The sequence below is a fragment of the Pleurodeles waltl genome, chromosome 12 (assembly GCF_031143425.1).
Source record: "Pleurodeles waltl isolate 20211129_DDA chromosome 12, aPleWal1.hap1.20221129, whole genome shotgun sequence".
NCBI classification, from domain to species: Eukaryota; Metazoa; Chordata; class Amphibia; order Caudata; family Salamandridae; genus Pleurodeles; species Pleurodeles waltl.
In genome coordinates, this window is record NC_090451.1 from 277614491 (window position 1) to 277639351 (window position 24861).

At 45.7% G+C, this 24861-nt stretch overlaps 1 protein-coding gene across 4 annotated transcripts in view; it reads left to right on the forward strand.

Moving 5' to 3' along the window:
- Positions 1–557: 557 nt before the first annotated feature.
- Positions 558–24861, forward strand: part of CBFB (core-binding factor subunit beta) — a 165434-nt gene continuing 141130 nt past the window's right edge. For 3 of the 4 annotated variants that reach the window (XM_069215936.1, XM_069215937.1, XM_069215935.1), the window contains exons 1-2: positions 558–1407; positions 10295–10381. In XM_069215936.1, the coding sequence (XP_069072037.1) occupies positions 1330–1407; positions 10295–10381 (165 nt within the window). In that variant the 5' untranslated portion in view covers positions 558–1329. The remainder of the gene's footprint in view (positions 1408–10294; positions 10382–24861) is intronic. The other variant, XM_069215938.1, reaches the window with a different exon arrangement.

Consider the following 24861-nt stretch of genomic DNA (forward strand, 5'->3'; position numbering starts at 1 on the left):
AGGGATAGTACTTCTCAGCACTGCTCTGATGCTTTTAATGGGAGAGTCCAGGCCCTTCTCAACAGAAAACAAATACTCTGGGACAAGGAGTACCTGCACTTTTATATTTCCATTTCAAGCGCTGTTGCTAGTCCAAAAGTACACCATTCACAAACTCTGTTTTGATCCGGGAGCCATAGGACGGCTGCTGGGATCCACCACAGTGGGCACGTGCGCCGGGCTCGGGAGCCGGGTTCCTATTCCAGGGCAATGGGTGGATTTGCATGGAGCTGGTGCCAGGTTTATTGTCAGGGCGTCCCCAGGGCATGTACTTAAAACCCCATTAGGTGACCCGTGGCAGGGGGCAGAGTGAATGCCCCAGGCCCTGCAGTTCTTGGAGCGGTGTATTTTTAAGCCGTGTGGTGCGAAGGCAGACCTAGTCCATCGCTTTACATAGAAGAAAGGGGAGGGTGGAAGGGCGGAGAGGAGGTAAGGAGGGGAGTGTAGGGGAGGGAGAGGAAGGGGTGGGGAAAGGTGAGGGAAGGCAGGGGAGGGGCGGAGGCGGTGGCTGCACTCCAGCAGCCCCGGCACACACTTACTGTGCATGTCTGAGCTGCTGGAGTTTGCCTGGAGGAGGAAGTGAGTCGAAGGGAGTGCGCGAGCTCAGCAGTAGCAGACTGGCAGGGTCTGAAACTAGCTCTGAATGTGATGACCGGAGCCCGCAGGGAGAGCTTGGGGACAGCCGGGCTGTACAATCAGCAGTGAGAATCTGCCCTGCTCGGGACCCTGAGCCATCAGTGAGAATCTTCCCTGCTTGGGACCCTGAGCGCGCAGTGACAATCTGCCCTGCCTCGGACCTGGCCCGCAGTGACAATCTGCCCTGCCTTGAACCCTGAGCCCGAGTGAGAATCTACCCTGCCTCGGACCTGGCCCGCAGTGAGAATCTGTCCTGCTTGGGACCCTGAGCCGTCAGGGAGAAGCTGCTCTGCCCAGGACCCTGAGCGCGCAGTGAGAATCTGCCCTGTCTTGAACCCTGAACCCGCTGTGACAATCTGCCCTGCCCGGGACCCTGAGCCGTCGGTGAGAATCTGCCCTGCCTCGGACCTGGCCCGCAGCGAGACTCACTCTGCCCCCCCCGGGACCTGAGGTGGCTGAGCCCCCCGTGAGTAGCTGCCCTCCTCTGTGACACCCCGGAGACAGCCGGACCGGTCGCAGGGGCTGAGCCTGTCCGGAGCTCCGGGGCTCCGGCTCTGAGCCTCGGAGATACACCGCAGGCAGGGGGCAGATCTGGGACGGGGAGAGCCCGGGCAGAGCGCAGCGGGGCAGGGACCCGTCCCTCCCGGATACAAGATGCCGCGGGTGGTGCCGGATCAGCGCAGCAAGTTCGAAAACGAGGAGTTCTTCAGGAAACTGAGCCGAGAGTGCGAGGTGAGACCCTGGAGTCTGATCGCTGGATCAGGGAGGACGGAGGGGGGTGGGTGCAGTGGCATCTTGAGGGGAACCGGTGCTGGCAGCAGCATTGAGTGCTGTGGTGAGGGCCCCTGGGAGCCACGGAACCTCCCCTCTCTACGGGGTGAGGGTCTAGGAGATGGGTGCAGGGGACGAAAGAGCCTTCGTAAAACACATGGAGACGTCACCCCCAGCAGTACCCAGAGATGATTAGTGTACCGTGTTTTAATAGCTCTACATGTCCCATTGCTGCCGTTTCTGAGTGATGAGAGTAACAAATTATACCATTGTATGTAAGGGTACTGCTGGATGAGGCTCGTGGCAATCAGGGGTTTTTGGGGCGGCTAGAAGAGGGGTGAAGGGGTTCCCACCTACAACAGGGAGGCCGATTCTCTGACAGTGGACAGAGACCAGAGCATCCGCGAGGAGGTGTCTCTGGAAGAGGGGCTTCAGGTGGGGCCGTGGGGGCAGACGAGAGGGACCCTGCCCATCACAGGGTCCCCCACGTACGGGGGCTCGTGAAGTGGGGGGGGCTGTGGGGCAGATGAGATGAAGTTCCCCCAGATGAAACAATGGTTCTTATGTATTAGTATGTTCCTAAAGTGCTGTTGTATTCAGGTGACAATGCAGGAGTACTTTTGAAGGTTCTTGGAGGTGTGTGGGCAGAAGAGCTGTGGGTTACTTAATGCAAAGTACTGCGGGTATTTCGTTGGAAGTGCCGTGGGTAGTTGGGACAATTTGCTGGGGAAACTAGGTGAATGCGCTATGGATATTTGGATGCACTGCTGAGGTATTTGATTGAAGGTACGTGGGGTATTTGGGTGGAAATGTTCTGGGTATTTGAAGGGAAGTGTTCTGGGTATTTGTATGGAAGTGCTCTGGGTAATTGTATGGAAGTGCTCCGGGTATTTGAAGAGAAGTGTTATAGGTATTTGCATAAAAGTGCTGTGGGTAATTAAATGGAACTGCTGTGGCTATTGGCATGGACGTGCTGTGGGCAGTTGGATGGAAATGTCGTGAGTATTTAGGTGGGATTGCTCTGAGTGCTTGGGTTCAAGTACTGTGGGTATTTGGGTGGAAATGCTATGTGGGTATTGGGATGGGAGTGCTGTGGCTATTTTGGTGGAAGTGCTGTGGGTATTTGGATGAAAGTGCCGTGGACATGTGTATGGAAGCGTTGTGGCTATTTGGGTGGAAGTGCTCTAAGTATTTGGATTGAAGTGCGGTGGGTATTTGGATGGAAGTACTGTGGGTATTTGGATGGAAGCGCTGTAGGTATTTGGATGGAAGTGATGTGAGTATTTGGGTGGAAGAGTTGTGTGGGTATTTGGATGGAAGTACTGTGGGTATTTGGATGGAAGCGCTGTGGGTATTTGGGTGGATGTGCTCTGGGCATTTAGATTGGAGTGTTGTGGGTATTTAGGTGGAAGTATTGTGGGCAGTTGGAAGTGCTGGGGTGTTTTTGTGCAAGTGCTGCATTTGGTTGAAAGTGTTTGGAGATATGTGGGTAAAAGTGTTGGAGTATTTTTTTTAAGCTCCTGGTGTTTTTAGGTGATGGTGCTGAGGGATATTTGGGTAAAGGTGCTGGGGCAGTAGAGTGTAAGTGTTGAGGTAAGTGATGAAAGGTGGCAGGTATTTCTACTTGGGAGAAGTAAGCGACGCTCGTGCAGACCGTGCAGTAACCTGGATGGCTATGAGAAGAGATAAGATTATAGGGAGAGATGACATATTTCATTGAGAAGAGGAGGGGGCCTTGCGGAGGTCTTTAGGGCACGGGTCTAATACTAGGGGAGCAGAAACGAGTATATCGGGCGAAAAGGCAGACGGGAGTTGTAACGAGACATGTAAGGAAAAGCTACGAGTATTCGGAGAAAAGCTGCAAACAAGGGTGCATTTAGATAAAGGAGGTGCGATGGGGAGCTGGGGCAGGAGTAAAGTTAATTTGGGAAGGGAAAGACATGGGGGCAGCTGGAGCAGTCAGGATGTGATAAGCAGACATCAGGACATACAGCGAGTAGAGGAGTTGGGTTGATTTGGGAGGGTGATGTGGGCTTTTTAAGGAGCAGAGAGTCTCGGGGGCCTTTGGGTGTAGGTACCAGACTTTTGGAGAAGCAGAGGTGGTGTTATTGAGGAGAGAAGTGGGGTGCAGAGACTGGGGACGTGGAGGAGCATAGATGGGGCTTTTCTTAAGCCAGAGGTAGAGCTCTTTGAGTGCAGCGATTCGTTTCTAGGGGAAGGGGATGGGGAATATGGTGAAGCAGGGACGGCTCTGTTGAGGCGCTGAGGTGGCGTCCTTAGTGGTTCATAAATGGAGCTTTTACTGGAGCAAACTTGTGACTATTGGGGAGTACTGATGCGGTTACTGAGGGAGCCCACGCGAGGATACTTGGGCAGAAGAGGTGGTGCTCAGGATGGTGCTTTTGGGACTGAGTTGGGTCAGCTCGTGGAGCCGAGAAGAGGCTACTGTGGCCTAGAGACAGAGCAAGTGGGAGCCAGGATTGGACCTGCATGGGTTGGCATCTGCTGAATCCCAGCTGGTGGCATTGGGGAACTACCACGATGATATTGGAGCTGATATGGGGAACCTGAGGAAGAAAAGAAAGGGTTCTCCAACAGAGATGGTACTGTGGAAGGGGCCAGGTTTGGGATGTTACCGGGGTGGCAGGGATGATCTGTCGAGGAGGTGAACTTGACACAGCAACGGGCAGAGACTGGTTCATTGGAGGAGGCGTGGACCTAACACGAGGCTTCTGAGGGAACTAAGAAGGGGCCCCTGGGGACATTTGTAGTAATATTGTTGAAGAATAGATGTATCTATTGGGATAACTGTGCTTTTGGCTCATGGGAAGTGTAGATGATATTGGGCTATTGGAACAAAAATGGAGGTATGGAGTGGCACACATGCACTTTTCCGCTAAGTCTATTTTTATCTTTGGCAAGAGAAGAGGTGACTGTCCGTGGCGGGAAGAGGAACGCGTAATTTGAGGCAGATGATATCTCTTACGTCACCGGACGAATGGCTTCTCAGGTCCATGGTCGCGTGCCGTCATGCCGTCCTCCTATGTATGGCACGCGCCTCCGGATGGTGCGCATATCCCTTCCCCCATTCCCACCCCGTCCAGGCAGCAGTTTCTACGCCTCTGACCCGTGGCCGCACTCTGAAAGGCAGTTTGTCTGTCTGCCCCCAGCAGTGTGTGCCTGCTCCTCACCCTCTGCGTGCCTACTTATAACACAGGCACCACTCTACTCTGTCCTGCCACTCAGCCCAATGTCTGCTTCACCCCCTAACCCCCAAAGTGTGCCATCCCCATCAGTGCTTGTCTACAGTGGCATACAAAGAGCACCATGGGCCAGCAAGGCCACGCACCCCTGATTGCTGGTTGTGTAAGTAAAATACAGCAATAACTAGGGATCAGTGGGCCCATCGGGAGTCTTGCCCTGGTGCCACTGCACCTGTTGCATCATTGACCCTTAGCAAGGTGTGGCTGGTTCTCTATCACAAGACATATTCCTTCCCCACTACTATAACAGTATTCTTGGGGCTTGCATTAGCAGTATGGCTGATTCCTCATGCCTCACTCTGTCAGGAGTGGGCCTAATATTGCCTCTAATTCTCCCACCTACTCAGTCTCGCCCTCCTCATTTAAGGTGTCTTTCAAAGCGCAAACGTTCACTCTAACGAGTCTCTTGGCGCTAGGGGACAGACAGTTGTGGTGTTTTACAGTCCCCATGGGTGACACTACTTAGAGTAGAACAAGGTGTTAACGCCTTTCTAAATTTTTATAAAGAAGGTTCAAGTCACACTTGAACAGACAGAGTATTATTTAATTGAACATCTTGTACCTAAAACGCTTTCGCCTCCCACTTGGTTTATTTTTCTGTAGGGATTATAAACAACATTTTACCTTGTAATCTGATTACCCGAAAACAATGATTTCCTGAAATTATTTACAAGAATATTAGGTCGGGTTTCAGAGCACGTTTTTGTGAAACTATTATGAGACACCTTTTGCGCTGTCTCATAATAATCCTTTTGTTCGCAGAGAGCCAATGACGTTGAAGCAGGCAGTTGTAAACGGCTCACATTTTTTTACTTCACGCCCCATTAGCAGCATGAATTAATCTCTTCCCCCCCCCCCTGAGTTCGTCACCCCGTACCCCTAGCAGTATAGCCACTGCTTCTTCCCACTCAGCCACCCTGCTGGAGCAGCGCAGAAAACAGTGTTCGTGGCCTCCAGGGTGGCACAGTGTGCCCCTCCCTCACCAGCCCCTTATTTCCCTCTGTGTTAACCTGCCACCTCTACCCCCACCGCAATGTGCTGCTTCTGCAGCGTAAAAGCAGAGCCCTGGAGTAAGTCAGGCTCTGTGACTAAAACGGTTTATTCTCGTTTGCAAACTTCCTCTCTCGCTCTCTAAATTTACACTTCCTGTTTCATGCAGACAGACGCATGAAGAGTCAGGCAGCAGCAGCGGGCCGACCCGCGGACACGGGAAGGCACATACATGTGGGAGCGTTTTTTTCTCCGGCTGGAGGCGCATGCGCACCCCATCATGAGCCGCAGGCTGGAGATGCATTCATACGTGAACTTCACCCCCAGCATCTATGCACTGCACTCCCACTGGGGTCCCCTGGATGGGAACTCACATACATGTGCGCTGCACTTATAGCAAGAGCCATCAGCTGTTGTCACATACATGCCAAGTTCCCAGTTAGGGGCCCTCGGTAGAGGGACTCACATATGTGTTTTCACTCCCATCAGGCCCCAGGTTGTAGGCGCATACCTGTGTGATCTCCATTAGTAGCAGAAGCCCATTTGCTGTGCTCTCGGCAGGAAACCTCAGATGTCGCTGAACTCATATCAGAAGCCGTTGACTAGAGGCACACACGCGTGTGCTGCCACCCCAGCCAATCCCCTTGCACATGCTTATGTCACTACCAGCACGAGCTCTCAGCTGGAGCCACATACATGTGTGCACTGCAGTTCTGATATGGGTCCTTGCTTGGAGGCACATACATGTGTGCACTACACTCCAGACAGGAGCCCATGTCTGGAGGCACATACATGTGTGCACTACACTCCAGACAGGAGCCCATGCCTGAAGGCACATACGTGTGTGCACTACACTCTTGACAGGATCCTACGCCTGTAGACACATACATGTGTCCACTTCACTCCTGACAGGATCCTGTGCCTGGAGGCACATACATTCGTGCACTACACTTTTGACGTTTTCCTATGCCTGGAGGCACATACATGTGCGCACAATACTCCTGACAGGATCCTATGCCTGGTGTGCACTACACTCCTGACTGGAACCCTTGCCTGGAGGCACATACATGTGTGCACTACACTTCTGACAGGATCCTATGCCTGGAGGCACATACATTTGTGCACTACACTCCTGACTGGAACCCTTACCTGAAGGCACATACAAGTGTGATCTCCGCACCCTAGCTGGGTGCTGGCACATACATGTGTGCGCTGCACTCTTAGCAGTCTCCCTCGCCTGGAAGCACATAAATGTGCATTTCCAACACACATTTGTGTGTGGGTAGCGCTCCTAGAAGGGGCCCTCGTGCGGAAGCACATACATGTGCATTCCCAGCAGGAGCCTTGGCTGTTAGTACATGCATGTGTGGGCTGCGCTCCGAGCAGGAGCCAACTTGTTGAAGAACATACATGTGCATTCCCAGCAGGAGCCTGTGCCTGCTAGCACATACATGTGTGCGCTGTACTCTGAGCAGGATCCCCCGTCAGGAAGCACATGCATGTGCACTTCCAGTAGTAGCCTGTGGCTGCTAGCCAATACACGTGTGCGCTGCACTCCGAACAGGATCTCTTGCCTGGGTGTTATACATGTGCACTCCCAGCAGCAGCCTCTGGCTGTTAGCACATACATGGGTGCGCTGCCCTCCGAGCGGGGCCTTGTGGCGGAAGCACGCCCATGGACATTCCCAGCAGCAGCCTCTGGCTGTTAGCACATACATGGGTGCGCTGCCCTCCGAGCGAGGCCTTGTGGCGGAAGCACTGATGTGTAACAGGCCCGAGCCCTCGTCGGACACTGAGCCCAGATGTCTCCGAGCCCTCGGGCCAGACCCTGTCACGAGCTCTCTCGATGTCTGCAGAGACGACACTATCAGATCCCTGCGGCTCGTGACTGTCTTATCATAAAAAATACACGCTTTGAGTATTGTGACAACTTCACTTATTTGTGCGGGAGCGTTAGATAATTAGGAAGAATCTGTGCATGTTTAGAACTTACTGAAAAATGTGTCATGTTTTTATCTTTCCCTGGTTGTAAGTGTATCCCTGCAATGTACCAGACGCAGGCCGACTTCACCTTATTTTTCCCTTTTTTGTTTTCTGCACCTTATCCTATTGGTTGAAATAAACTACCGGAAACAATATGAAATATTGAAACCAAGATGAGAAGTGCCTTCTGAGCTGAGTAAATTATGAACAAATGGAGATGCAGGGTTTGTGCTAAGACTGTGGCTGAAATCACTTTTACCAAAACTAAGCAGACTATGGGGGTGATTTTAACCTTGGCGGACGGCGGAGGCCGTCCGCCAAGGTACCGCCGTGAAATGACCGCACCGCGGTCAAAAGACCGCGGCGGCCATTGAAACATTTCCGCTGGGCCGGCGGGCGCTCTCCGAAAGAGCGCCCGCCGGCCCAGCAGAAATGCCCCTGCAACGAGGACGCCGGCTCAGAATTGAGCCGGCGTAGTTGCAGGGGTGCGACGGGTGCAGTTGCACCCGTCGCGTATTTCAGTGTCTGCAAAGCAGACACTGAAATACTTTGCGGGGCCCTCGTACGGGGGCCCCTGCAGTGCCCATGCCATTGGCATGGGCACTGCAGGGGCCCCCAGGGGCCCCGTAGCACCCCCTACCGCCATCCTGTTCATGGCGGGTTTCCCGCCATGAACAGGATGGCGGTAGGGGGTGTCAGAATCCCCATGGCGGCGGAGCGCGCTCCGCCGCCATGGAGGATTCCCCCGAGCAGCGGAAAGTCGGCGGGAGACCGCCGACTTTCGCTTCTGACCGCGGCTGAACCGCCGCGGTCAGAATGCTCGTGGGAGCACCGCCAGCCTGTTGGCGGTGCTCCCGTGGTAGGTGGCCCTGGCGGCCACCGGCCGCCAGGGTCAGAATGACCCCCTATATCTTTCCAGATAACCTGTTGCAGTGTTACATTTTCCCTACAATGGTGGGTTGGCGGAAGTGACGCCACATACCCTTTGACACCATGTGATAGCATTACAGTAATTGACACAACATGATCTTTGGTCCGCTTTGAACTTCTTCGACAAGCTATTGTATTTTTTGAAACCTCTGCTCAAAACTCCAGCTTGCGATCTGTTGATGACAGTGATTAGTAAGTAACAGGCAAAAACTACCAGAACCAAAAGTAATAAAGCTTAAAAATAGGATTCTAATAGCAGCGCCATGGGAATTATGCGGATGGGAATGACCAAATTATGTAGCAAGGTTGATTAAATTATGCCGCAAATTTTGTGACGTAATATGGCACATTTTATGTTAGCATTAATTCAACATTTTGTAGTTTTTACATATAGTAACGCTGTCTGTGAAAACATTTCACCTCATGAGCACTAGTTTAACAAATACAGCAATAGGCAACTGAGTGATAACCAGTCAACCTTTGCGAATGGCCATCAGTGCTGGACCACGTCATCTTGTTTTTAGTAACTTTTGATTATTTTGAGCCACCCATATATTTTTGTTAAAATCTGCAGTTTATGCAGCAGGCAATGGATTTTGTGGTAAATGCTGCAAATTCAGAATTATGTGGAAACCTCTCCAACCACAGAATCATATAATTCCAGAAGCCCCGACTGAAATCAAAGGATTTACAAACCAGTCCATGGATGGTGCAGGCTAGCACATGGGGTGGCCATTGCCCCTTTTACTTGATGAGGCTTGTGTTTGTATGTACGTATGCAGGTGTATAGGCCTAGCATAAAGCTAACTGAAAAGCGACAGAGTGGTGCATGTGGGGAGCAGAATACAACGAGGGTGAAACAACTGTGACCCACTGATCGGTAGAGTGGGTACTCTTTGTGAGAAGTCCAAGTATTGAGTGGAAAAGATTTATCCAGGTACAGGTGGAGGTTGAGAACCAGTGGCGGTTTAACCTAACACGTTTGCCATATTACGTTATAATATTTACTATTCATACAATAGTAGCTTTACTCTGTGTAATATGTATTTCCAGATTTGGTGTCTCCCTATTTCCTTCTCAAATCGTATTAGCGATCCAATTAGCAATGATAGTTCATTACTGGTAAGTTACTATTATATTAATTGCATCCAAACTGATAGTTACACTTATACTGTAGAGATTCATCTGAACAGCTTCTTAAAGAAACCGTTTCCTAAAAATAAGTGTAAATGTTTTGTCTTAAATTCATGACTTTAATAATATTTGTAACAATTATGGTTGTAATAAATTTAATTCAGTCACTATATTAATTTGATGTAATGTTTTTTTTTTTACACTTTCTTTAAAGCAATAACAAATGTTCTCAACTTTTAAGGAAAGAAATAGTGGCTCGTGTGTTTAGAAGCATGGTGTAGTTCTTGCCCATCATTTTGTTTTTCTTCTTTAGACAATATGGATCAATGTCAAATGTTGTTTGGATCGAACAAGGGCAGAGGGCCCCACTGTTCCAAGGATTAATGACAGCAATAAGCATTTTTATAAAGGCCAATCTCATTTCCTGCGGCCTAAACTTTGCAGGCACATAGGCCTGAATTGGATGCCCTCTAAGGCTATCTGTCCCTCTTGAGTCTGACATCTGATCACAGTAAAAGCCTTGACTCCTGGTGTCCTCTTCCCTGCAGATTAAATACACTGGCTTCAGGGACCGACCGCACGAAGAGAGGCAGGCGCGCTTCCAGAACGCCTGTCGCGACGGCCGCTCGGAGATTGTAAGTGTCCGGTGTCCACTACCTTTATACAGAATGATGGGATATCATACATTTATTTTGTGATTTTAACTTGTTTTGTACTGGTTTTAATGAACTATACAACAAACATGATTTGATCTGTCCCTAATACTAAAATTGTGCATGTTTACTAGAGCTCCCACTTTAATCAGATGAAGGAATTGAGGTACCAAGAGGGGGAGTGAGTTGTCCTAGACCACACAGGTTAGTCGAATGGTTAAACGAGATTTAGAACTTGGGTCTTTTGGTCTCAGAGTTGAAAAATTAACTACTTAGAAATTAGGACACACTTCTAATGTTTAGATTCCTAATTTGATTTCAGTATTTTTTTAAACAGGTGGTGCTCAGAGCTTTTCATCTCCTGCTACTCCACCCCATTCTTCCTTCTCTTCCTGTGCTGCCTGTCCTTAGAGATATCTTCAGTACCAGTTCCCAAAATCTTTGTTCTCTCGCTAAATACTTGAGGGCTTAAAAAGTCATATATTTCGAAAGTTTGCTTTATTTTTATGTCGTAGTCTTTTTTGTATTTTGAGATTTTCGCTATTTTAAGTTTAAATTATCATTGTGCACAAACACCCTCTTTCATCTTATCCCATCTTCAGGGGGATTCCAATCTTTTCCTGATCCTAGTTTGTGGTAGAGAGGTTTTATCACTAGTTTTTTGGGGATAGTTTTGCCTTTGCCTTCGGGACACCCCGACCCCTCAGCTACCAACAACCTTTCTTGGCAACTTGTGTGACCTTTAACAGACACCCAACAACCCCTTACAAGCCTAGCTACAACCAGCCCCCTATTCAAAATAGCCCTCAAAAGGACTCCCAGAAATCAGATGTGAATAGGAACGTTTTACAGCTTTGTTAAGGGTATGAAGTGATACATCCCTTCTGCAGTACAGTGGAATATACGATAATCAATGGTAATAAAACACTCATTTGAAAGAGCGAAACAGCAGAGAAATAAGCTGAAAGACTGTTAGTAGGAAAATCAAGCATAGGCAAAGCCAAAAAGTGCGACCATAACAAGTTGATTTGATTATGAAATTAATTAAAAAAAATCACAGGCATAAGAAGGAAAAAATACACCGCTGCTTAAATGTGGCAGCCATATTTTTGCAATAAAATAAAATTTGTTAAACTACCCATTGTTTATCATTTTCACACAAAAGAATGAGAGCTCATAGCAGACAGCTGTACCAGGAATAGGTATACGAAATCCTTTTTAGCTTTAGAACATATTATAAGAAATCATGATTCTTGCAGGTGCGAAGAAAAGATAGCATTGTCTTTGAATTTCTGTAACCTGAAGACATAGTTTAAACACATATGGAAGATTAAAAAATAGAATAAACACAAAGGATGGAAAGAAAAAAACATTTACAAATTAAAGCATCCACCAACCATCCCTGAAGTGTGCTTTTTTTTACACTGATGTGCACATATGATTAGGAAAAACGCAGGCACACGCAGTGCAAGAGGGCCATTGGTTAAAGCGGGCTGACACATCGCCTCATGTTGTATGCTGCTGTGGAGGAAAGCAAAATGTAAAGACAGCTGAACAACCAATGGATGAAGAAGATTGACTCAAAACCATGTTATGTGTATGTGTATATATATAGAGTGGTTTTATGTATATGGTGGTATTTTTGTATTTAATATTTTTTTTTATTAAATGAGCTTCACTAGACCATAAAGCTGTTTCTAGCCCAGAGCTACAAATCACCCTAACAAGTTGATGAAGATAATTTCTGGGTGATGTGAATCCGCTCTAACTGCACTTCCTAAATAAAGGAAATAATTGAAAAGATGTGGCCATTTTTGCTGACAGCCACAAGTCTTTTAAAAAAAAAAATAATAATTCCAGGGTATGGTATTTTACCAATCCAAAACTGTAATACTGTGTCTAGAGTGGTAAAACGCTTTTGTCATTTTACAGCTCTGCGTGGATGGCACTGTGCTAACCCAATGCTTAAAATATTTGCTAGAAAAACAGACATTTGTGGTTAGCAGGTCCAGAGATTCGCTGGCGTTGCAGGGTGCTCTATTACAGGAGCTGCGCTCCACCTAACCTTGGGAACTACCCAGAGCTCTCTGCTTCATTTTTAAGTTGGTATGTTTATATATATTTGAAAATTGCCCGATTGTCTAGAGCAGGGGTCTTCAAACTGGGGGGCAGGCAACCCTAGGGGGGCCTCAAGTGATCCCAGGGGGGCGCAGGCTCTGGCCAAAAGATGCATTACACAGATAACAGTGGCTTGTTTTAAGCAGAAACTTGTTATTACATTTTCAAAAAGGCAAGAGTACTTAACTGCAATGTTTAAATAAATCTAGAAATATTTAAACATTACCATTTTTATACAATAATTGTGAAAAATTCTGAGGGGGGCCCAATGATTTTTTTATTTTTCAATTGGGGGGTCGCGGCATTAAAAAGTTTTGAGACCACTGGTCTAGAGTATTTTCCCAGCCAGAAAATCAGTGAAAGAGCATAAACTTTCTGATGCGTAAATATCAGCAGAAACATATAGATGTGGAATGTTTCCACACAATCCAAGGGTAACATACATGACCAAATGACCAAGGTGTGTTCTAAACCAGCATTTCACTTGGAGCTAATTTCCAAAAGTGACAAATGCCCTTCACCCAATTCATAGCTTATGGGCAATCTCAAACCATCGCAAACCCTTACATGTCTGGTACCTTCATGCTCAGGAAACACAGAGGAATAAAGTTTGGTTTCAGGTTTGAAAAGGAATGTTTTCTGCCTGAAGGGAATCGCCACTTGTGGAAACAAATGCTAGCCATCGGGCAAATGTTGATGTTCAGAGTGTTCTACTGACCAGCCAGTTACGGATTACTAGAAGCAGACTCCTTAGATAGTACAGAATTAGAACATATATTGGTGTATATTTTGCATAAAGCCCTGAATTTTATATATGTTGTCAAATGAACAGTGATTCTGACACAGTTTTGTGATCTGCTGTAATATTGCATATTCTAGTGTGCATACTATACTCCCAATGAAAAACCCATATGCTTGATATTGCCAGATATTCAGGGCAACATTTCCTTGGTTAGCGTTCCAGGATTTAGGTGTGTCCATTTGGGAAATGCAACAAAATACCGAGCAAATTTGTTAAAAAAATGGAAATACCTCCACATTTTTTATTGTATCTTTAGACTGTAATGAGGTATTGATGTACAGTTTGCATCAATGCGTAGCCCGGAATATGACCAAAAAAGTGTAGTCTGAATGTGTGCACAATGCCAATTTTATTTTAGTTCTACCCAAGTTGTTCAAACACACAGGCAATACATTTTTTATTAGAAGTAGGGAGTACAAGTACTTCTTAGTAAGGGTGCAATACTTATGACTGGAGAGTATGAGACTTCTTTGTCACAAACATGAATTATTAGTAGTGGGTGTCAGCACTTTTCATATTTACATTTCAAGCCCTGGCTATGATATGGACAGGTCTCAGGTCTGGGCACCTGCACTGTGAACTTTCTGAATAGAGGCTGCACCACCCAAATCACCCCCACCAAAGGCGTCTCCCATCTCCTCAAACTGCATGGAGCCTAGTGGCAGGTTCATGCACAGAGGGCTTGAGGCCGGTTGTGCCATAGTGCAGAGACTCCCGCATCAGGACCGAGAGGCTGAAGCGGGATCCTTGTGAGCGAGACCTCGAAATCAGGATGCACAAGCGGGGCGGTGCTGATTGAGGAAAGAGGCGTGTCGGGTGTAACCTACATAGTTCAGTTAGCTTCATTTAACAAAAGAATCAGAAATGTTGAAAATAAAAGTAGTGCATGCAGATTCATTTCTGTCTTTCCTGATGCAACTCATTTGAGAATCAATTTACATTTTCATCCTAATTGCTACAGACGTGAAATCATTTTCGCAGATTTTAATCTGTTTTCTCAAGATCTGGGTTACCACTGCTTTTAGCAACCAGGGTCCTCATAACTAAATAACCCCCCCCCCCCCATGACCATGGCAAAGCCACAGAGTGTACAGTTCTCTATTATGGACTTTACTAGTTACTGGATGAAAACATGTGCTCTGTAGGGCGCTGTCAAGATACCCTATTAGAAGGGCCACTGGAATTATGCGTCAGGGAAGTGCCACGTTATGCGGCAGGGTTGGGTAAATTATGTGGCAACAAAGGGCAAATTATGCTGCTTAATACAGCACATTTTGTGATTGTATTACTTAATTATTTTGTCAGTTTCAAAAATGTTAACATAGTCTAGGCATTGTTGGACCTCATTAGTCCCAGTTCAACACCCAAACATAGCAGTATAGCAACAAAAATATAACTTTGCAAAGGGCCTTCCACTGCACAGCAATGCATGTGCTGCATTTTTAGTAATGTTTGAACCTTTTTGAGCTAGAAACAATTTTTTTTTGTTAAAATCTGCAGTTTGTGCAGCAAATGATGGATTATGTGGCAAATGCCGAAAATCGTTGCAGCTGTACAATTCCATAATTCCAGTGGCCCTGCCTACTAGTTGGGTACATATTAACACATAGACACAACATTTGTACAACTAGTTGAGCCACAGCCCATGATTCAGAGTGTGGTGGATGGAATACACCACAAATATGGCTGATATCCTTTCCACTGATTACAAGGGCCATAGTATATAATGCACTTGTAATAAGTCAAATCGGGTATTTGACAGAGTATCGCTTCCACCAAATTCTGATTAAGGCCCACCGTCTTTACTAATGTATTTTTGATATATAGTGTCTCGTGTCTCGGCCGTTCCTGTGGTGTTCATAATGTTCTTTAGTTCAGTTGATTCGACTGAAGTGAACCAAGTCTACAACTCCTAAATGCTTTCAATTCTGGCATGATAATGATAATCAGGGCTGTAAATAGAACGACACGGAGTCGCCTGGAAGCCAATTTTTTGCTCTTCTGTTGCTTTTGAACTCGTGGCTATTTAACATAATGATTTACAATCTGCGCATCTTCAGGGCTTTATAAAATACAGTATGATTGCTGCTCTCTCCCCCTCTGCCGATCAGTGATCACATGAATTCTTTCTCCTCCCTGCCCCTTGTCTTTCTCTCTTTTTTTAAAGTGTATTCCAATATTATTTTAATTGGATGCTCTTAATTGCGGATCTTTCACTCTGCTTGCAGTGCGCCTTGGCCTGTCCTGACCTTCGTGTTACACTCCGCCAAACACAGCGACATCAGTGGCCACTTGCTGTGCTCAGGCCTGCATTAGCCATCGGTGTCCTAATGATAACCAGTGCTGGGGAAATGGAAATTGGCATAATCTTCCTCTCTCTTGCAGTCTCTGTAAAGAGACCAATGAGTGAATGGGCATAGACATCCTCTGGCTCTGTGTAATATGAGTGACTGGTACACAGTCTTGTGCATTTATTACCTTTCCCATCATAATAGGCGTCTTCCTAGTCTTAGCCTGCTTAATGTTTTTGCTTCAAATACCGATGCTGCCTTAAACTCAGCCTCATGATAGGAGGATAGCTGCTACTGGACATGGAGTATTACTAACCTTATGTATCTGAGGCGGTCTCTCGACACTTACAGTGACTAAACTTGCTGTAGAGACTTCAGGTCCCAGTCCTGTCAGACCTGTGCCATTTCTGAGCAGCTCATCCTGTACAGATTTAGCTTTACATTCTGGGACTTGTAGTCCTGATTTTATAGTGAGAAACATAACTACAGTTCCCAGAATGCAAAGTAAAAGCCTGAACTGGGTAAGTTACTCATGCATGTACTGGGGAAATCTGAGAGCTTGCTATTCCACTCATCCTAAAGCCTCAGTAGTGGAGAACGGTGCTTTGGTTCACAGTAGGCAAATCTCACACAAGGACTGTTTTAAAGAATCCACACCCACCAGGTGTTCACGTTTACCTTAAGACGGAGACTCCACCCTCAGTCACAAGTACATTTAAAAATGCTGATTTGTGGTGCACACGAGTTGAGTTTTTTTAAATTGATGTACTTTTTATTTTCTGGTTAATGGGTCGTGTCAAGGTTACCAGATGACACCATTTCACCAGGGACAGCAGGTTCTAGTCCTGGGCTTTCCTTTAACGACCTATTAAAGTTTAAAAAAATGAAGAAACGTAAATACCCAAATAATAGCTAACTTCTTCCCAATTACAGATATCTCAAATATGTTTTACAGCTAATGTCAACCACTCTGAATCCACCTTACTTTCGTGGCATTCGATTATTAATTTTCATGGAACACTTTGCAATTAATCACATTACATTTTTCATATATTCACTCACATCACTTGGATTTATTTATCAGCATCTAAGTATGATATTTATAGCGCTCCTGCGACCACAGAAGTTGCCTATGCCCTTTAGATTTAACACTTAACAAAAAGCCAAGGTCTCTAACATACATTTAAACATTGAAAACAGCGCTATGTTGAATTTGAAATTAAAATAAAATAAACAGCATGGTTAGGAGAGCGGTCTGAGAGAGCAGGAGGTGAGGCAGAGCAACCGAGGTAGAGAGCAATTGTTCTGCATCTGACGGTGAGGAGGAGGGGATGAGAATCAAACGTGTGCACTGAATTGTATAGTTTTCAGTTTTCTGGGAAAGCAAAGATGTTTTTTGGCATCTCAGATGGTCTGGGACTGAGTTCCACATTGACGGAGCAGCTCTAGAAAAAAAACGCCTTTGATTTTAGCTGTAGAATTGCCTTGTTTATGAGTTAATACCTCTCAATATTTTTAAGGCATGGTGGAGCTATGCAGGTAGTTAATGCCTTTAACTTCTTCTGTTTTGTCCTACATCATTAACCTCTTACCCATTACACTGTAATTTTAACCCCATACACCTTTGCCTTTAATCCATTCCAGGTAACTCCTTTCCTTCACACTCTTATCGTAAAAATATGATTTCCATATTACCTTTATTTTTTTCATATAATACCTGCAATGAAATGAGGGGATGGTCTACGATGAAGTTGAAGTCCATGATATTGATATTTATAGAGTGCACATCTCACCCGGGAGGGTATCCTGGCCCTGAAAAGCAGGAGCGGTGTTGCAGCCTGAGACTAACAGCCATGCCTTCAGTTTCTTACAATATTCAAAAACCGAGGAGGTGGCTCTGATGTGCAGAGGTAGGCCTTTGTAGGCTTTGGAGCGAGGTAAGAGGAGGCCCAGCCCTGGATTCTGTGTACGCTGGGGATGTGAGTGAGTAGAAATCCAGCTGAGCAGAGGTGTTGGGTAGGTGTGTGAAAGTTAACGCTATTGTTAAGATAGGTAGGGCTGATGTTGTGCAATCTTGGTATGTGTTGAAGAGGAGTTTGAGGAGTGCCCGTTTGTGAATGGAGAGCAGGTGGAGGTCCTTGCGGTGCAGGGTCATGTAGGTGCGGAGGTGGCTGGTGGGTTCTGAGCATGGCTGGCAGCAGAATTCTGTATGTACTGGAGTCTTCATGTTAGATTTGTGTTGACTCCTACGTAGAGTGTGTTGTAGTCCAGCTTAGTCAACTTACTGGTGGCGAGGGCCTAGGTGATGGTTCTGCAGTTTCTGAAGGGGAAGCCACTTGAAAATCTTCTTGAATGTTTGGAAACAGGAGGGAGAGACTGCTTTCACTTGGCCTGTCACAGCAAAGTGGTTGTTGACTTATTCCATGGTTCTTCCATGGGTGGGTGTGTTGGGTGTGGGACTGAGGTCAGCAGCTTACCAGGTGGAGTCCCATAGTGTGGTGCCTTTATCGAAGAGAACTACTTCCGTCTTGTCTGTGTTGAGAATGAAATAGTTGTTTTTCATCCACCTGATTACTTCAGACATTCAGGTGGACCACTTGGTTTGTGCAGTCAATGGTTTATCGGAGAGAGAGAGGTTTAGTTCATGAAGAAGTGCCCACAAAGAGCTGGCATGTCAATGAAATGGATGCTAACAAATGGTGTGTTCCTTGTAAGGTGGGTACTCCAATGAGAAGGTTTCTTCCAAAGTGAATTTTGCTATTACAATGGCTGGAGTTACAGCTACGATTGGCACGATGCACCCAAAATTAGGGCTGGTTGCTTTATACACTTTTAGGTCTATAGTTAGCCAATATATTTTTGGTTTTACTAATATTATAGGTGTAATATACCTTCCTAAATGGGCTTTCAGTCAGCCCTCTTCATCCACTGGTCTGTTATTGCGCCATTTACATTTTCTTTCACTCACTACAGCATACACCATGGGGCAATATGTCAGCCCACTTCATTCATTGCCCAACTTCTCTGTGAGGGATTCTGCTTTTTCACAAGGAGCAGATCCACATGCAAAGAAGTTCACCTGACTACTACGGCAATGTGTGCTGTTGAGACCAAAACAATATTTTTGCTTTTAGCAAATGGTATTTATCTATTTTTTACACTTATGAGGTTTCGACAGCATCCCTAACAACAGTAACGTTTTACAAATGCTTTTTATTATACCTCGTTAATGATTTCTACTTGGTACCAAATTAACACTGGGAAGATAACTGTGTAGCCTAACATACCCACTGTTGTATTATGGAATCCGTATTTATTATTTTTGTGGTATGATTTATGGGCAGAGGAGTGGCTATGGGTTTATGATGCCAGGCCACCTGCCCCTGCTGTACAGCTGTGTAAATCACCTCTAGGTAAAGTAAGGGAGCCACAGGATGTTCAAGAAGAGGCAGTTTGCTGGGGGTAGGTATAATCTTTAGGGCATGAAGCCACCTGATTACATGGGAATGAAGCAGGCTGACATTTAAGGCGGCATAAATTGATATCTGTGTAGTACTTGTATAGACTCTTTGATGGTGCCATAAACACTACTTATTCTCCAGCTGCATCAGGTGCGTGTCATTTCTGCTGGCACAGAATGGTTGACATTCTACCAGGCAGGGTGTGAATAACATCGTTCACCATGCTTTACCATGCACATTGCTTCAAAGGGCAGAATGTCTTCTGGCACATTGCTTGATGGGTGTCATTTCTCTTTGCCGTGTTTATATGCTGGATCCCATTTCCATAGTGCAGTTTCTACTGTCACTGTATTCATCACTGATTGCCTTATTATTGGCATAGTATGTGAAAGGGTGAACTTTATCTACACGGCCTTTAGTGTGGGAGATAGTTGTTCAGTGCACCAGGTCTTTCAGCAGTCCAAAAAGCCTGTCTTGGGGGCATCCACGTGTTTCTGGCTTCAGGGGAATGTTGATGCGATAAACTCTGTTGCTGTTGGATGAATCCATGAGCTACCCTAGATGAACTACAAAAGTAATATATAAGCACCAGAAGCGTATCCCCAAATGAAAGCAATGTTCTGCTCTGAAGAATATCAAAACCATAGAACACGTGTCAGGATATTTCCCGTATGGCTGAGTGAGTTTCTCATTGCCAAAAATAACTGAAATGGAAGGTAATTGAACTACATATATAAGGCACCCTAGAAGACTGGTGTAAGGTGTAAGAGTGCGAACCACACCCTGTGAGCTGCCGTAGGTGTATTCTCTCTGGCTCTCCATGTGCACTCGTGAGGTGGTGCAGAGCTCTGCCATGATGATGGTACACAGGTACACCGTAGAAGTGGAGCCTGATCTCAAAACACCTCAGCTTTGCAAGAGGAGTCCTTCTCGTGTCTCGACTTCTCTGACCGTTCAGATTCCCCTTCGAGTCCCTGACCGCAGCTCACGTTCCTGGATTGCATCCATTTCTTTGGCTCCTGCTTTGCTTTTTGTCAGTTTCTACTCTTGTTTCAACCCAGTAGGTTTCCGGGGCTACATCAACTCTTCCTTGATTACGTTAACTTTCTAACTCGTATCACTACTGTATTGATTGGATGCTTCCTTCTCCCTCCAGTAGCTTTTAGCTTCTGTTCCTCAAGCCTGAGTTGAACATCTGGTCTACCTTGCATACAGTGAAAGTGGCATCTTCCTTCTTTCGGTGTTGGTAACAATCAATACGTACAGGCAAAGACCCCAGTCAACACTCACCAACACACACATTAGGCCCCCATTACAAGTTCCCTATTTCCTGTACAGAGAGATACAGGAGTCTGAATTAACCATTCTGGCAGGTATCTACCCGTGTGCTATCAGGGATTTGGAGTTATATACCCCAGATTGGGGAATAACCCAAGGACACAGGAATACTGGGCCCAGTTCCACGTGTAGTCCCTTTTGTGGGGGAAATACCAAGAAGAAACCTGCACACATTTACCCCTCGCTTGGAGCGGGTGGTAAATGGTACGGGGGCTTCTTTTCTTGGCCGTGAGGGGCAGGGCAGCAGGAGGACAGAGAATATTTACCTGCAGCTCTGGGAAGCTTTTTCTGTTCCCCGACGCGTCTGTATTTGGCGGGTGGGGGATAACTGAGTTCCTCGCAGCTGACTCTGGGCTGGTGTCTCTGGACCCAGATTTATTGGGCCTTGAGTTTTCTGACCTGATAATTCTGGTCTGAAACACTGTAAAACTTGAATGTAGTTGCCCAGAGCAGTAGGACCCTCTCCAGGCAGCTCACAATGTGAGCCTGAGTCTCTTGTTGGCTGAATTTGGTTACCATTGTTTTCCATGGGAAGTATCTCAGTCCCCTCCCTCTGATTTATGAGCTGTACTTAAGTAGTCATGAACCTCCCCATGACCCCCTGAAACAGTGTTGAACTAAATGTTGTCCAACAGTGCTTTTTATAGCACAGTTTGCCTAAGAAATTGACGAAAGGCCTCATGTTTTACAGTAAATTCAAGTAATATGATTAGGCAGTTTACCATAACCTCATGTCATTGTTCATAATATTGGAAGCACATTCTTTCACTTCTACCTCTCAGTTGCCTCAAATCCAATAATGTTCACATCCTTTCAGTCTCATGTAGATCCTCACCCATATGATGACTGAAAATCTACTCGGACGGAGCAGGATGGAAACTGGAAATCATCACTGTAATCTCAGACCTTGACGGCACCAAAGTCTTTCCGATTAGACACATTTGACAGGTTTACAGCAGAGCCATGCCCCCTTCAGAGCAACTTACACAGTCAGACCCAGGTACAGACATTAGATTATACCATTGATGCAGCCCTAAACCTGGACAGCAGAATTATACTTATTGATGCTATTATGGAACATATTCATATAGATGACAGATTTGTTTCCAAACAAATCAACAACATAACAGCAATGACAGCAAGAAACGTCTTGCACAAGAATTTATGATGTAACATTTGCAATAATAGTCTCACACTTTCAAACATATTGTGAATTTGCTATCACTCAACTATGGATTTTGGGAATTAATTGACTTTTTCAACTTCTCAATCCAGTTAATACAATACGTTATACCAGCTTTTACTTGTAAGCAAATGAACACATTGTGTCTCTAGACATCACTTTTTTAAGTACTTCTATTTGCTACAGCTCCAGAGAACGAGGGAGAGATGCCTCATAGTCCTGCATATGGCCTGGGATGCCCGTGCACATCATCATTTGTCAGGACTAGCATCACATTCCCAGGGTCAGCCCCATGTACACAAGTTAAATCTTCAGAAGTCGAGGTACCATCTCAAATGCCCGTGCACAGCCATGCACAGCTACACACATGCAACACTCATGCAAATCCCTGCACAAACATTCATGCACCAGCATGCACACAGACACACATGTATGTGCATGCATCCCTTCTCCCTGGCCCCCTTCACCCTTGCAGCCTTTTCTGACCTCACTTACTGGTTTAACAGGCAAAAAGCTACCAGATGGTGGCCACCATTTGTCTGTTCCTCTGTCCCTGCCTAGCTCCCTAGGTCTGCATGGGTGAGGAACGGAAGCACTGGAGATCAGGCTGCTCACTGTTCTGCTTTCAGCTTCCCTCCGGAGCTTAGGCAGGAGAGTGGACATCACATGGGCTGGCTTTCACCTGATGGAGTCTTCAGGGTAGAGGTGAGGGTAAGACAGTCTTGTCCAGCGGCCAATGAAGATAGAGCCCCTGACGTGCCTTTGTGTGCCTTGCTTGAAATTCACCCTCAAGTATACATATTCACTAATTTCCCCAAATTAAATCCTAAGGAAACAGTGGTAGTGTTCATTTCAAATTTCTTAAGGTTGAACTCCGATTATTAGCCCACTTTGAGTGTAGCCAATCTAAAACCTTTTCAGAACGTCAAAAATCTTGCTTCTGTCTTGTGCAGCAGCCTGTCCTTCCTAGGCCGTATCATATTGGTCAAACAAACATATGTGCCCCAGTCTAAGACCATTTTGAGTAACTTTAAATATCAGACCTATGCTCAAAGTTTTTCCTCAGCATGAAAGCAATTTCTTCTAGGTTACACTGCACAAAATGACTATTAGAAATGTTATGCCATCGCTCAAGAGATCCTTACAGGCATACTTTTTTATACCTCCAGTCACTTCTAAGTAACACTAGGCTAATGGACTACGTCTTGGCCACTCAAAATGTGTTCTCCTTGATCCCCAGAGGGTTTGTTCTGCTACAGCATGAATTCTCATGTCTTCTCAATGCTTGCTGGCCTATTCTACTCTTCAGTCTCTGCCCTGCAACCCTGGCTGGGATGATCAACTTCAAACTATATTTTAGAGTTTATCTGACCTCCTACTTGATAACCTTTCGGACAACGGTGCTGGGTGGCTATGTTCCGAAGCGGAGTCCTGGGATGATGTGCAAGGTTATGGGTTTAGTTGCTATTAGGCTAGTGAGGGTGGTGTCTGAATATTAGAGGCAATGGCAAGGTGATTTGTTAGGATAATTACTTTGTATGGTAATAGAGCAGAGAAGGTGTGACAACTGGACTAAATAATGGCACTTTCCACATCTGATACACACGTTCTAGGAGTGTCTGAGGCACAGTTTCTCCACAAACTATTTCACTAAACCTGTCTTGGACCTGTTCTACCATAAAGTAATCCGTTAAACCTGCCTAAGACCTGTTACTTCACAAAGTAATCAATAAACCTGTCTTGGACCTATTTCTCCACAAAATAATTTAACACATCTGTCTCGGGCTTAACAAACCATGTAAGACACTAGCAAAGTACTGTAATACCAGATGTCGCTGTGACCAGCACATTGGCTTCCGTAGTATCCTGTGGTTCATGTAACTCTTGGACTCCGGCTCCTCCTCTTGCTCGGGAGCCGTGCAGGCGCAGTGCTGTGGCCTTGGAGCACTGGCGGCCCCTATAATACCACGCCACCGGAACATGGCCATAATTGTTGGTTATCTCGGCATGTGCAGTGTCCCATGGCTGATTTTACAAAAACAGCAACATCCTTTTTAAATCCTCTAAAAGCAGGTTTATCCATTTCTTTATTGTGTGCATTTTTGCTCCAGGAGAAAAGTACAGTTTTTATCTCTTAAATTGTTGTTTTCTGTGAGATGCAGCGAACAAGACCTTTTGCTGTCTGATCTCACACGCTGGCCGTGTATTTAAATACATTGATGAACATTGGTCTCCCAGTCCACAGGCTAGCGGAGAGCTTTCCGGTTGTGACACTAGCAGGAAGGGGAGGTTTTTTAGGTCTCAGCTAGAGACAGCTTTAACAATATTTTCTTTGAGACCTGTTGTGTACAAAACAAAATTAGAGTGGGCTATGGGTCATCCTTTTCCTCGTGAGTGGTTGTCATTCTAGTCCATCACAATTCTTTATTCCTTATTCAATGGCTTTCCTCCACATTCTTGGTTGTTACACCTATGGAGCATACCTCCTTTACATTGCCTCTGATTGGATGAGTTCTGGGCTTCCACTGCTGGTTTACGGGGATTTTTTTCAGATCTGGCAATTGAGACAGCTTCTGGCCAGACTATTGGCTTCCAAGGCATTCAAGGATAATATACATACAGAGGGGCTTTATGGTCAGTAGGCTTCATCCATTAGTATGTTGAATTGTCATTCACAGTTTGATTCCACCCACCACATCATACAGAACAGGGCAATGGGTCAGCCCACTTTTCCCATTGGCTACTTTCACTTCAAGAAACTGCACACGGCTTGGGCACATTGTTAATTTTTGATTAAAAATAGTTCCCTTTTCTTCAGTCACTCAGCTCGTTCAAAGTGTGTTTTCTTTACATTTTATTTTTGCATGTTATATTTAAAACCTTCTATTTGTGCTTCTTGCTCTCAGGGTGCCCAGTTACATACAATGATATATTTATTGATTCATTTTTAAGGTTGCTGTTAAAATGTTCATGTTACATTGTGAGTTTGTAGATGCCTGTAATTTGCAATAAAAAAATGCCCCCCCCAACTGTGAAATATGTAAACATTGCACCGGTATGCTAAGGCCAGATCTCTTGGCTTTGCCAATGCTTCTATATTTTTCTTTCAGCACTCCATGGGATAGCGTGTCTTTCCTTGTACTATCCCAATTCTTCTTGTTCTCTTCACATCTCCACGTGCCGGTCTCTCTTTCAGCTTTCTTGGTCCCTGCTCATTTGTTGCTCTTCTGTCCTGCTTCTCATTTTTTCAGTTATTTACATTTTTAAGA